The sequence below is a fragment of the Tripterygium wilfordii genome, chromosome 3 (assembly GCF_013401445.1).
Source record: "Tripterygium wilfordii isolate XIE 37 chromosome 3, ASM1340144v1, whole genome shotgun sequence".
In the NCBI taxonomy this organism is placed as follows: domain Eukaryota; kingdom Viridiplantae; phylum Streptophyta; class Magnoliopsida; order Celastrales; family Celastraceae; genus Tripterygium; species Tripterygium wilfordii.
Genome location: NC_052234.1, coordinates 516,599 through 530,390, shown reverse-complemented (window position 1 = coordinate 530,390; position 13,792 = coordinate 516,599). Strand labels below are relative to the sequence as shown.

General features: G+C 37.9%; 5 protein-coding genes across 7 annotated transcripts; 1 reads left to right on the top strand and 4 right to left on the bottom strand.

The window, feature by feature from the left end:
* The first annotated feature begins 361 nt into the window (after nt 1-361).
* LOC119995377 (putative clathrin assembly protein At4g40080) lies at nt 362-1,550 on the top strand. The gene is made up of 2 exons (XM_038841857.1): nt 362-855; nt 945-1,550. The coding sequence occupies exons 1-2, from the start codon at nt 470-472 to the stop codon at nt 1,462-1,464; spliced, it is 906 nt and encodes a 301-aa protein (XP_038697785.1). The 5' UTR covers nt 362-469; the 3' UTR covers nt 1,465-1,550.
* Nucleotides 1,551-2,775: 1,225 nt separating this feature from the next.
* Nucleotides 2,776-3,624, bottom strand: LOC119995173 (classical arabinogalactan protein 4-like). The gene has a single exon (XM_038841586.1). The coding sequence runs from the start codon at nt 3,451-3,453 to the stop codon at nt 3,019-3,021; it is 435 nt and encodes a 144-aa protein (XP_038697514.1). The 5' UTR covers nt 3,454-3,624; the 3' UTR covers nt 2,776-3,018.
* A 3,250-nt stretch (nt 3,625-6,874) lies between these two features.
* On the bottom strand, nt 6,875-8,497 carry LOC119995219 (bet1-like protein At4g14600). 3 transcript variants are annotated; one of them, XR_005467636.1, is made up of 4 exons: nt 8,420-8,497; nt 8,192-8,315; nt 7,577-7,633; nt 6,875-7,205 (listed from the first exon to the last, which is right to left on the bottom strand). XR_005467636.1 is itself a non-coding variant. In XM_038841652.1 (4 exons), the coding sequence occupies exons 1-4, from the start codon at nt 8,440-8,442 to the stop codon at nt 7,072-7,074; spliced, it is 366 nt and encodes a 121-aa protein (XP_038697580.1). In that variant the 5' UTR covers nt 8,443-8,497; the 3' UTR covers nt 6,875-7,071. The 3 variants fall into 3 exon arrangements, 2 of the variants coding, with proteins under 2 accessions (XP_038697580.1, XP_038697581.1); XM_038841652.1 differs by having other exon boundaries at nt 6,875-7,233; XM_038841653.1 differs by having other exon boundaries at nt 6,875-7,103.
* Nucleotides 8,498-8,888: 391 nt separating this feature from the next.
* Nucleotides 8,889-10,863, bottom strand: LOC119995255 (esterase OVCA2-like). The gene is made up of 6 exons (XM_038841708.1): nt 10,293-10,863; nt 10,083-10,181; nt 9,937-9,978; nt 9,699-9,843; nt 9,309-9,410; nt 8,889-9,176 (listed from the first exon to the last, which is right to left on the bottom strand). Exons 1-6 carry the CDS (start codon nt 10,620-10,622, stop codon nt 9,106-9,108), a joined length of 789 nt encoding a protein of 262 aa, XP_038697636.1. The 5' UTR covers nt 10,623-10,863; the 3' UTR covers nt 8,889-9,105.
* Nucleotides 10,864-11,413: 550 nt separating this feature from the next.
* On the bottom strand, nt 11,414-13,692 carry LOC119995382. Its single transcript, XM_038841862.1, has 3 exons — nt 13,538-13,692; nt 12,762-12,912; nt 11,414-11,841 (listed from the first exon to the last, which is right to left on the bottom strand). The coding sequence occupies exons 2-3, from the start codon at nt 12,908-12,910 to the stop codon at nt 11,763-11,765; spliced, it is 228 nt and encodes a 75-aa protein (XP_038697790.1). The 5' UTR covers nt 12,911-12,912; nt 13,538-13,692; the 3' UTR covers nt 11,414-11,762.
* Between the last annotated feature and the right edge of the window lie 100 nt (nt 13,693-13,792).

Below are 13,792 nucleotides of genomic sequence, written 5' to 3'. Positions count from 1 at the left end.
CCACCACGGCACCACCCCTCTCACGCTTGTAAAAAGACAAAGACCCCTTATTACATGCATCATCAAACGTGACCTTAAAATACATAAATGCTTACAATATATGTTGAATTGTCCTACGTAATCAAATTAGATCAATTATTTTATTTTAAACTAATGTACAATGTAAACCTTAAGTGATTTTATATTAATATTATTAGTCATCTAATATAACCATAATTTAGATACGTCAAACGCACCTCACAGCACCGCACCATAATTTTAAAAGTGATACGCCAAACAGCTTTTTGGGTTTTCAACTCACCTCACAGCATCATAGTTTTATAACTCACAGCACCACACCACATCTCAGCATCTCACAACATTCCCAAACAAGAAAGACTCCCTTATTACATCCATCATCAAACGCGACCTTTGTCTCTCCGACTCTGTAAATCTCTCTGTTTTCTCGCACTTTCTCTCTGATTTTCTCATGGGGGCCTCTCAAAGCAAAGGCAAAGCAGCAGTCATTTCTAACTCCAAAAAACCAGCTCTCAACTTACCAATTGCCGGAGCTACAACACAGAGCTCCTTCAATCCTCCTAATCAAAAGTACCTTAACATACTCATCTCTTATGGCCACAGCTCACGCGCCACCGCTGCCGCCGCCATAGATGCCCTCAGATACCGTCTTCAGATCACTCGTGACTGCTCCATTACTCTCCAGTGCCTAATCACCGTGCACCACATAATCAAACATGGAAGCTTTTTAATCCAAGATCAACTCTCCATGTACCCTTCCACCGGCGGTCGAAATTTGTCTAATTGCAGAGATCATTCATCGCCATTAAAGCGGAAGCTCTCTTCGTGGGTTAGATGGTAAGCTTTAGCTACTACTTTTTGAGTAATTTACCATTATTTGTAATCTTTTAGTATTCATTTTGCTAATCGATTATGAATTACAACAGGTATGCTCTGTACCTTGAACATCTCTTGTCCACTTCTAGAATCTTGGGTTTCTTCCTCTGTTCCACATCAAGCATCGTTGACAAAGACAGAGACGAAGAGAGAGTCTCATCACTCACGCACCCTGATTTACTCAAAGAGCTTGATTCCTTGGTGAGTTTGCTGGAAGAGATCTGCAAAAGACCCGATTTTTTGCACATTGACGGGAACAAATTGGTGGACGGGGTAATGGGTTTGGTGGGTGAGGATTACTTGTCAATAATAAACCAAGTTTTGTTCCGAGTCAAAGAGATGAGTCAGAGAATGAGTGGCTTGTGTTTTGATGAATCGGTCGATTTTGTTTGTGTATTGAAGAGGATGGAGGTTTGTAAGGAGAAATTGTTTGCGGTGTGCACAAGAAAGAAGGATTTCATTGAGAGTCTTTGGGTTTTGATTAGTGAGACGAAGGATGGGTTGATGATGAAAATCAAGTCAAAGTCTTGTAATTTCTTTAACCTTTTCATGCCATTTCTATGTCAGTAAGTGAGTCAGCTCGGTTTAGGGACCGAGTTCTGAGTTATGGAATGGATGTGTTTTAAATCAAATCCTATTTAATTTTGTGTTTTTTAGCCGATCTTTTTAAGGAATTGAAATTGTTATTTTGTATAATTTGCTTTAAAATCCACAATCAGCATTATATGGTGTCATAATCTATTGATCGAATTCAGGTTGTCATTCAACAAAATGATGTATATCCATATAGCAAAAAGACCCTTACCTATCCATTTGTGTTTAGCATGGTGTCAAAACACAATTCATGAGCCCGTAGATCTAACTCTCTGAATTTAGAACTGTTTTGAATGTGTAAATGACAAATTTATATGATATTGTTCTCAATTATAAAAAAAACGGCACATACAATTCTTCGAGTGTTAATGAGATTACGTGGACTCACCACGTGTTAATGCGATTAGGAGGAGTGAATTTTGTTTGTTTAAATTTACTTTAAAAGGAGTTGTTAGGTGGAGTGAATGTTAATTATTAAAGTATGTTACGATATACTTTTGGTACGAAAATGCAATGTTACCCGCTAAATTATTATTCTTCATCAACTCTTGAAAAAGGCCAAACATATTTTCAACTTTGACATTCTATCGTTCATTCACATTAAAATTGTGGAATGGACGCTCGTAACGAGAAATTATTGAATAGTCCTGATGTTCCATATTATATGTTGATGTGTTATACCGAAATCAATAGGATAACGTTAATTCACGAACGGTTGATGATAATGCATGAGGTAGAGAATGAAGATATGTAGTTTCCAATTCAAATAGTAAGCCTAGCCCATAAGCCGTGGTTGTTCAGTAACGTCTCATCCTGTTTTGCCAATATAATTAATACATTAATAGTCTTTTAGTCAACTTTAATGGTTCAGTACTTCAAATTTACCAAAGATCTAATATACGATCCATGGTGGCTAAAGTACAATAAATCATGTGGTTGATACCATAATTGTGAATCTCTCTAGTAATGAAATTAATACTCTTGTGGTCATGTGCTGAGTTTTGATTAAACTTACTCTGTCATCATCTGAAAACTTCTCGTTTGCAAGCTTGACGATCCAAAATTAGGCTCATCTCACATCAAATATACAAACTTGAAACGTGTCGTTCTTATTTATTTTTATCTTTTTTTAAAAAAAAGCCAAAAATATATTGATGAGTTGGGGTTAATGGAATAATGTGTTGTTCGAGGTTAATGATAAGCTAATAACAATCCCACGCACTACAAGACATAATTAGCTACACATAATTTAATAATTGTGCATTATTGCATAATAAAAACAAAAGGAAAACCGAAAAAGAATAGCAAAATGTTTTATTCAACCAATCATCTCATGTACAACCCACCACTTCCCAAGATCAAATGGTACACGTGTCAACCCCGCAACCCATCATCCTCCAAATAATCAACCGTCCAAATTCAATATAGAATAATCAACGATCACAACAAAATAAGAAAAACAAAACAGTGTAAAAACAAAAAACCACTAGCAAGGAAGTTCTCAAACACTGAAATCGAAAATCCGGCTCTCTAAGCCAAAGTCACTGCCAAGAAAGTCCCGGCGAGTGCAGTTCCGGCGATCACGACTCTGTCGATCCATCCAGCAGCGAAGGTGCCGCTGGGAGAAACATCGGACGGCGATGGCTCAGACGAGGGAGAGGATGGTGATGGTGATGGTGATGGAGGAGGTGTAGCGCCGGGGGTGGGAGCCTCAGATGGAGGAGTCGAGGTCGGTGAAGGAGTCGGGGCAGTGGTTGGTGCTGGAGTGGGTGCAGGTGTGGCCGGAGCAGGTGCTGGTGGTGAATGAGACGGTGATGGAGTCGGCGTCCGTGGAGGTGTAGTTGGTGCAGGAGTCGGTGCTGGCGGTGTTGGGGTCGGTGTGGGAGCGGCACCTGGAGCCTGAGCCACGCATGATGTGGCCAAGAGACCTAAGATCAGGAAGAGCTTGATCGTGGAAGAATTCATCTTCAATAATTATGGAGAATCTGAAGAGAGAGAGAGAGAGAGAGAGGAGGGTGAAGAGACAATTGAGAGGGAGATGACTATAAAAAGGGTGAGGGAGAAAGTGGAGCCTTAGATGGACAGCGATTAATCAATCAAATAATGTTAATCTACAGAGAGATATTCCAATATGATTGTTAATTCTACCGGTTATGATAGGGATGCCAATTAGTATCCAATTATCTCATATATTCAGTTCTACGTATAAAATTTTATGTGTATCATATGAGATATTAAAATGATATATGTTCATAAGTGTCTATAATATATGTAGCATCAGGAGAAATGTGAGGGATCAATACTCTTGAATTCTGTACATTCAACTCAACAAATGGGATGACACGCATGTCAACTATTAAAGCAAATCAACCTAACCGAAGTGTACAGGCGTCATCATCTTGAGTGTTCGGTGTACATGTGAAGTGTTGGAATGGTAAATGATAACATATGAGGTTTATCTTATCTTATTTTGACCCCGTTTAAAAGTCTTAATTTCACGATAATTAGGTCATGTGTCGGTTGCTAAGGGTGAGTAAGATGTCCTAGTCGGACGATATTGATACACTCTGCCCCCACGTTAACCTTTTCATAACTTTTTCCTTGGTCGGCTGGTTTTGCCATATTACCCTCCTCAACTCCTTTGACAAGTCTAGTGTTACCTATCTTCATCTATTGACACGTGTCAGTAACTTTTTCCCCTAACTTTTGTAATGGTCTAATTGATTGATGATTAGATAGTTTGGATTCAATTCAAATCATGATTTACATATTGGGTGGTCGAATTGGCTGGATTTGGAGTGAATAGAATCCATCCCATAACCTTAACCAACGGAACATGGAAGTGTTGAGATTTCCCACGTCGTTTAACAAAAACTATGCGGATTTTAGTTTTAAGGTGGACAATATATCTTTGAATAGTTTAGATTGGATTTATGTTTGTTTTCAAGAGTATTCAATTTATAACAATACATATGGTTGAAGGGGCAATATGGTCTATTACAATAACTAATTAAGTAAAGAAATAATTGGGGGAGAGGGACACAAATATAAAGTAAAGATGGAAAATGGGAAACAAGTAACATGTTAGTTCGTAAACAAAGACAAATTGTTGCTCCCAAACGTGCATGTCTAGTTGTCGTTCTTAGAACATGGACGATGGAACTTCGAGAAGAGATCAAATGCGACGGCCCTGTTTTTTTCTGAAAGCAATGCACTTGCTTTGCTTGGAAACCACTTGTCGTTAGGGTTTTGAGACATACACGTGTCAACCTCATGAGATGAGTTCATGGCACCTTTCTATCACTGCCTGTTAAGTTGCGTCGAAGAATTGGCTGGAATCTCTCCCTTATAGTCTAGTCAAACCTTATTTTTGTAAGTTTTCATTTGAGTTATGAATATAATTAACCTGGCCATAGCTGGCTACAATTAGAATATTAGATTCCAGAAAGATTACAGAATAATTTCAAGAGGTATGTAGTAGTGTTGGCAGGGATTGGAGGAGCTGTACTCAACTTTGTTGTGAAGAAAATGCCAGCTTTTTTCCATTTCTTTTAGAATAAGAAAATGCCAACTTATAGACAAATTTGTAGGCTAATTTCATTATCATAAAAGGATAATTATAAAAGATGATATGGAATCAACAAGAGGTGGCTCGGTTGACAATCGGTTGAGTTATGCATATGTGTACTCAAGATTTTATTCCAACTGCAAACATATTTCTCTACAGTATTTAAAAAAATAAAATGATATGGACATTGAGTATTAAACAATAAACATTAGTATTTAGTAGAGTTTGAACTTTTCAACACATTCTCATTCAAAGGGTTTCCTCCTTATTTAGTTCCAAAAGCTATTTAAGGTAAAGGATGACGCATATTCAAACTCTTAACCAAGTAAGAAACCGAGACCGAGTTCTGTTCTTCCTTCTGGAAGATAAATGGAGGTCTGTCCTTGAATGAGTATTCCCTACTAACCACTTAAGTGAATCTCTCTGGGGTGAAATCATATGGACTCGGGAGATTCTAAGTTCGAGTCTCATTATTAATAATATCATTGTGCCTACGCTGGACTTTAGCCCATCTTCTGATATGGACATCCCACATTGCTTAAATATGAGAGTTGTAATATATTGATAAGGAGAGCAAACGCATTCCTTAATCATCTAACAAATTTTCTAGATAGTAGCCTAGGCTATTAGGCCTGTTGTTTATGTGTGGGTAATGGTTGAGCTTATGTGGTTGATTGAGAAATGTATAGACCTACTAGATGTGTGTATGGACGCCTGCCTGACCTAGTCCTTAACATCTATGTCATCACAGCTTTTCTTAACATCTTCTATGTCATCACAGCTACCATTGCTTTAAGACTCTTCCCGCTTTCTCCATAATGCTTGACTCCCAAAAAGTGACCCCCAAAAGACCCTCATTTAATGTGAAGTGTTAGATGTAAAGTGGACTCTACAAGTATATTTTTAATCAATGACTATTTTAATGTCACTATGTCATCACAGTTACCATTGCTTTAAGACTCTTCCCGCTTTCTCCACAATGCTTGAGACTCCCAAAAAATGACCCCCAAAAGACCCTCATTTAATGTGGAGTGTTAGATGTAAAGTGAACTCTACAGGTATATTTTTAATCAATGACTATTTTAATGTCACTATGTCATCACAGCTACCATTGCTTTAAGACTCTTCCCGCTTTCTCCATAATGCTTGAGACTCCCAAAAAGTGACCCCCAAAAGACCCTCATTTAATGTGGAGTGTTAGATGTAAAGTGAACTCTACAGGTATATTTTTAATCAATGACTATTTTAATGTCACTATGTCATCACAGCTACCATTGCTTTAAGACTCTTCCCGCTTTCTCCATAATGCTTGAGACTCCCAAAAAATGACCCCCAAAAGACCCTCATTTAATGTGGAGTGTTAGATGTAAAGTGGACTCTACAAGTATGTTTTTAATCAATGACTATTTTAATGTCACATAAATTTGGAGAGCTTTCGGGGTGATATTTTGGGGGTCTCTAACATTGTCCAATTAAAAAACCAAATTAAATCAATCCCAATTGACAGACGGCAAAGTCTCTCATATGCGACAGACAAGTACATACTACCCCGGTAGCAGTTTCATATGAACTCACTATCCAGACTTTAGTTTGCAGGCCAGTAAATAAACTGAAACGCCGTTAACCAGATTGTGAGTAGGTTGAAGCAACATAAAATAGTAAGCCTCAACAGCCTTAAATCCAAACGAGCTATCAGGTTTCATTCGACATCGTAACATGTAAGTATGGAACAGCAGAATATATAAACTGTTGGAACCTGCAAAGGCACTTCTAAGATCGTGGGCTGTGTATCATACGATACAGGGGGAAACACAAGCATTCACAATACGAACATAGTATTCATAATCAAATAGGTATAAATTTGTTGTATATACGATGAGTTGAAATATTCACAAGTAAATAAATGACTAAAATGCATAACCAACAAGTACAAATAAAGGCGAAAACCACCAGAATACCACGCACATTAGGAGCTTCTTTGGCAGGAAACATGTAGCTGACTGAATACGTCAATCTCATCTTTTGAAGCGCTTGGACCATAAATAGACTACAATAAAACAAACAAGTCCAAAAACGATTACTTGCAGGATATGATTTGATCTATGCTGGACGATGCTTCGGTTCAACCTCCTCATGCCATTTTTAAGTCCTGATTCAGCATTGCTCATTAGCCTTTGCTGGACACAGAGTTGGCTCGTTAGATTGCAATTTGTTTTCCCATTTACCCACAACAAAAATATCATTAAGTGGCACATTCTGACTTTAAATGTGCACGCCTGTGCGGCTGTGCATTTGGGGAGCTGTTAATTATATCCTAAACAGTATTTGAGACACTTATTCCACCGACAAGACATCAGGGGAAAAAAACTAAACTAGCATAGACCAAATCCTATATGCTCCTGTTATTTAACTTTCATTAAGTTATAAGCTTTCCTCAACTACTTTAGCAAGTTAACAAACATCATTCCCAAATTAAAAGAAACAAAAAAATAAAAGAAGGTAACCAAGATAGAGATTAACCATATCTGAGATAATGTCATTCTGAACTCTCGCTTCTGTTTCGATTTCTTGAGCCACCTGAACAGAAAATTTATGAAACTAAGATACAAATGCTGCCAAATTCCAGTCAAAAATAGGAGCCTATCCGGATACCTTTCCCCCTCAATGCACTCTTGACATTATAACATATTACACACTTGCACTATCACTAAAGCAATGTCCGCATATTAGTATGCAGTTAAGTGTACATGGATACAAATGTTTCATGATGTCAAAAGGTGAATGCAACATGCATCCCTTACTTTACTCAGCAATGTGATTTTGTGACGATGGCATAATTTCAAGTGAAACACAGGAAATGTAAAATGTACTCATCCAATTCACGACAAGAAACAATGGGTTGATGCCGATTCAAGCACTTGCATTCATAGGTGACAATGGCTTCGAAGTGTCATAAAGCATTATACGTGTTTGAGTAATTCCAATGCCACAAGATAAACCATAAATCAATTTCTAGTCCCAATAGTCTTCATTTGTTTTCCTTTGACCCATCTAAACCATCAAACCTCACAAGCCAGAAAACACCATTGGAACTAATTAAGCCCTAATGCAGCAATAACAGTTAGAGAACTTTACGTTTTTAAGCTGTTTAACTTGTCTGTGCAGACCCGAAATTTCTTCATCTAATTCCCCATGTACTGGATCGATCCTCAATTGGATCTCATCGGAACCAGCCACTGGTCTCGAGCTAAGACCCTCTCTGCAAACAGACAATCAAATCAACAAGAAATCAAACTCAAAGTCAAAATCGAAAATGATGCTACAAGAACAAGAACGACAATTAATTTAGCTCAAACAGCATACCTGGATCGGTAAGGATTCGCCATTTCAATGAAATCCGAACATGCAGGAATAACCCCAGATCAAATCAATGAATTGCAAGGGAGCGAGTCTTGGTTAAACGGTGCGTATTTAAGAGTATCTCTCCTGGGCTTTTCTGGTACTTGTGACCAGGCCCATATAAAGCCCATTATAGTTTCTGTTTTTGAGCCACTATTTTTGAAGCCCACCAAACTTAGGAGCCTCCACTGCTGTACCATGTTTAGTGATACTTGATAATTTTACTATACCCCGGCTATTTTCGAAATAAGCTTGTTGATGAAGTTTATATTTTTAAAGCGTATATGCTAGCGTTTATATTACCGTATTCTCTGCATTGAATAAAGCGGTCTATGCTAGTTTACAAGCTAGCGTAAACGTTTACCAAATGGACACTTTATATCCTCCTTAATATGCATTCAAACAACTGAACAAGGAAGCAATGAGTACTTAGTGACAAACTCCATTTTATTGCAATATGTATACAAATATATATTCAATTTCACCAAAAATGATGAATTCATATGTCTTCTTTTGAGTTCTCAAACATAAAGTAAACTGAAATATAACCAAATTGAATTCTTAGTTTCAGTAAGAAACAATTTATTGACATGAAAAGATCATATCATGTCATTCAAGTTCAACAAAGCCACCTCCAAACCTACATGGATCTATTCCTCGCCGGGGAACATACGTTGTATCATCTCAATAAAGCTAAGCGTCGTCGCCAGACACTGTTCATCTGTGAAAGTTAAAGATAGAGAACTGTCATGTTAATGGCTATTTCAAATTAAAGAAAATTGAAAACTACACTTGCAAAACATAGATACAATCCAGCCATCCAGGGTTATGTAATTGGAGGATTATTACTAACCAAGTTTTGGCACAGTATGACCTCTCAAATGATAAATCACAACAGGATCTACAAATGATTCCAATAAAGCAGTTCCCTCTTGCTTCAGAAAATCAGTTTCCCCTGCAGTTCATGTTATTGCAAGAATGTGGAAAGTGAGATGCGCTCTTAAACATTTATCAGCTTAAGTTAGCAGCATTGTCCGCCATAAAGGATTTTGAGATCTAAAGGTTATACCCAGATGGGAGAAACTTCAAGTAGTTTTGACTAATAATTTTTATCATAGGTTCCGAAATGCTTACGATTAATGCTCATTGTTGTAAGAAGTTAATGTGAATAAGATTGAAACTCTGCTGCCAGGCTATATGCAATGACATAGTATACAGTTTTCCTAAGACGACTTCAACTTACCTATGAAGTGAAGAGAGGGGCACTCAATTGGAGATGAAAATGCATTAGCAGCAAGCTTAGGTTGCCCAAATTGCAATCCTTTAAACTTTGCACCCGATATTATTATCAGGAACTTAATCTTTGGTACCCTCCTGAGAGCCACACCCTACAAAATTCAGGATAAATCATAAATGCTCATTACCCAACACAATCTCATCTTCTTCACAATTCTACGAAGTGGGGATATGATATTCTTTACCTGAGCTTGCATTCCAGGCATAGCAGCTGATATAAGAGCTCCCTTGACCACCATCCAGTTCAAAGAGTGCCATATTAAAATCCAGATAATTGCAAGTAACCCATTCGACGAAATGCCACAATGAAAAAGTTACCTTAACACCTTACCTGGGAAAAACCCAGAAGGCCATCAAATGGACCATGCTTTGTCATGTAATCTTCTATATAAGCAATACACTCTTCAAAGTTCTTATACTCCTTGTAATCCTATATTAAGACAATAGCACAGCTATTACTGTTGTTTTTAGACTCTATAGTCTATACCCCATAACATAAAGAAGGAAAAAAAATCAAATGAGACAGGAAAAAACTACAGACCTGATAGCTTTGATACCACTCATAGTAGGGAGGATCAAAAATGCCTTCAACATCAGATTTACCTTGTGCGGGAAAAGGGCCGTCAAGGAAATCAAGATCCAGCTTTTCAAGCGCGGTTTCAGACCATCTCCTCCTGATCAAGTTCTCAAGGATTTTACCGCTTGTTCTGAATCCATGCAAGCAAAGAATTCTGGGTTTTTTCTGGGTTTGAATTTCCATAGAGTTACTCTTTACTTCTGGTCTTATCCCGGTGTAGTGAGAAGTTTTTCTGGGTGGATTTATATGAGAAAGCTGATTAGTCATCCGGGTTAGAGCCATCAAACTCTTCATTGTTCTAAACAAAGTTTCCAGTTCTGTAATTCAAATTTCAAAAGATACTCCTCACCAAAAACAGTAAATTCTTGAAGATCCGTTAAAATAGAACAGAACAAACATCACTATTTCCTTCCGATTTGCCAGGGACCACTACTTCTTAGCCGGTGCAGTCTTGGGTCCTACAGGCACCCAGGTAATTACCAGCCCATGGGCCTTGGGAGAGCCCAAGGGTATATTTGATTTTCTCGGTAATTAATTACATAAACAACTTAGCTGTTTGCCTCTAATCATCACATATGAACTTTTGGAATGGTCTGCCCAGCTAGGTCTGTTTCTTCAATTCTCCCTGGTTGTACAGATTTAAGAATTCTTAAGAACCAAGGTTTATCCGAGTGAATGTTAGATACATATCAACTGTAATTAGTATCTTTATTTTTTTAACTGATAAGGACACATCCGATATGGCCTAAATTCGGGCCGTTAGGCCCGCGCGAATAAAAGTCTCACCAAACGATATGATAAATTGGGTCAAAACCTAATGCGTGATCACAAGTGTGTCACTCCCAACAAGAATCGAACTCCAAGCTGAACAATAAAGCAGACAAGGCCAATACGCCATCAAAATTTATGAAGGGTCAATTACAAAAAAGACGTCAAAATTGGACTCAAAACTCACGTTCTATACTGAATCAACAAACTCTAGATTTGAACCAAGATCAGCCACATCCCACATCATTGAAACCCTAAACACAAGGATTTCCATCAGAGGTTAACTAAATAACTAGCTTGGTCGATGAGGAGTGTACTGGCAGAAATGAACAATCACAAGCTAGAGATTTCATATAGTAAATCCATGGACAGAAATATGCCCAAAAACTAGCATATAAATCTTACAAAAGAAAATCAGTTAAAGAAAGAGAATCTACATGGGAAGATCAACCCAAAAGAACCCAGAATCCATGGATCAGAACAAGTGCTATAATCTTTTCAGCAGATGGCTTGAAAGCCTGACATTGAAGACGTTTCTTTTCCTCCCTACTACTAATAGTATCAAAGCGCTTGGTCAAGTCTTTCCTGGACAATCTGAATTAACTCATAAACAAAAAGAAACTAGGAACTCCCATAACTCAAATCTAGAAGTGCAAAATATGGACCCTAGTGCTTGTCCTCTTTTGGAACATCTTTATGTGGAGCCTTTGTTTCCAGTTCCTTAGGCTTAGCATTCTCTGCAGCCCTGAAAATAAAACCATAAAGTCAAGCTATAGTCTAACCATGCAACCTAACTTGAAGAGTCGAGACAGAAGTTCGAGATTCAATTTGCATATCACTAAAAAAAACATCACCAACCAATTTAGTCACTCCCAGTTTAACTGTTTGAACAGAACGGAGTTAGAAATGTGAAAAGGTAAAGAAATAAAGAACAATAAAAAAAAAAAGGTTGAAGAATATGGCTTACAAATTATAGCACAACCACAACTCTTCCAACTAGAGAGTTTGAATATAACAGGGTGAAAATTCAACCAAAAGCCAACATATATTGGTCTTTTTATCACATCAAATGCCATCGATCCACATCTTTGAATTCTCCCTCTTCAAACCAGTGAAGGGAACGGATTTTTAAGAGTCTGGAAACTCTATAAGGTTGGGTAACATTAAATCCACCCTTGAATAGTAAATCTAGATACTAGCAGTCACCAGAAAACTATTTGTAAGATGGTATCAACAAAAGGGAACAACCGAACAAATATGAAGAACAAAAAAGACTCGGCAACACTATATCAGATCCACAAAACCTTTACTGCGTCAATCCCCAACCTCAAAAAAGACAACTTTCATCAACTCTAATACTTACAAATATGTTGTTTCAAGGTAAGCTTGGTTCTTCCGGTTGATAAATCCAATTGAAAATGGAACCATCACATAATTTCCAGTTCAAAACTGCAGAAGAGCTGGTGCTCTGAAACTTAGAAGAATATCTTAACTACAGTGGTATCTCCAACAAGACTCAATCCCCAGTCACAAAAGTAAAATTGGACACATACAGCTATTTAATGCCTAAAAAGGAAAGGACTTTCTGGAATCCTGGTTATCTCAATTTGATACTAGCACAAGCATCCAGAGAGAGCAAGAGAGGAAAAGAGAGGGTGGATTTACTTGGAGGCAGCGGTCTCTTCCTCAATCCAGTTGCGGATGTGCTTAATATTGCGCCTAAAAATTGAAGCTGATTGCTTGACATCACTCCTCAGGAGGAGGACTACAGCACTAACGCCAGCCACAGTGAGAATTAAATTCGTCAATGCCATCTCTGCAAACTCCCAAAATAATGAAGAATTTGAAAAAAAGTTTAGAAACAATTGAGATGTACACCATCATCATCATCATCATCATCAAAGCTTTTATCCCAAAAGTTTGAGGTCGACTACATGAGTCTATGAGAACATCAACGGGAATCCACCATATGTATTCGTTTCCTCTATTCAATACAACATAAGAGCTTACAAGGCAAAACCATCAATACAACATAAAAACTTACAACTGAAGTAATTCAAAATCAGAAAATTAATTACATACAGAAGGCAAAAAAGACATATGGCTCATTCTAATCTATACACTTATATTCAACATATGGGATGTAATTTCAAACAGTTTGTGAAGAGCTGATCTAAGAGAGCTAAATAGAACCCAGAAACCCAAAATTGATTGGTGCCTGCCCGCCCTTGAGCCGGCAATTCATCTCCAATGTTCCACATGACATAAAAATAAACGATTCACCCTATCACATACTATAAGAAAAAATCGACTTAGGATTCGAAAATTTCCTTCTGAAGCGAAAACGGTTTATGTGAATCAAAATTCATTTCCACTTCTTCGAAACACAGCTCCAAGAAGAAAATTAAGACAGTAGAAGACGCAGAGAGGAGAGTACTAACCGCATGAATCGATAAGCCCGGGACTGAGGGAAGGGATGGATTACCAAAGCTACTTGCGTTCGTCTTAGGGTTTTTCAGGATCAATCTCTCTTGTTTGGCTGTCCAGATGCCATGCTACAATAACGGTCTGTTTGGTAGTGGAAGGGCTGGAACTGACATAGCCCAAATTTTCTTGGGCTTGACTCATGGGCTTTAAATAGAAGCCAGGTCCAGGCCCAATTGAATGAACGACATGCCATTGTCGTCCGACAGCCA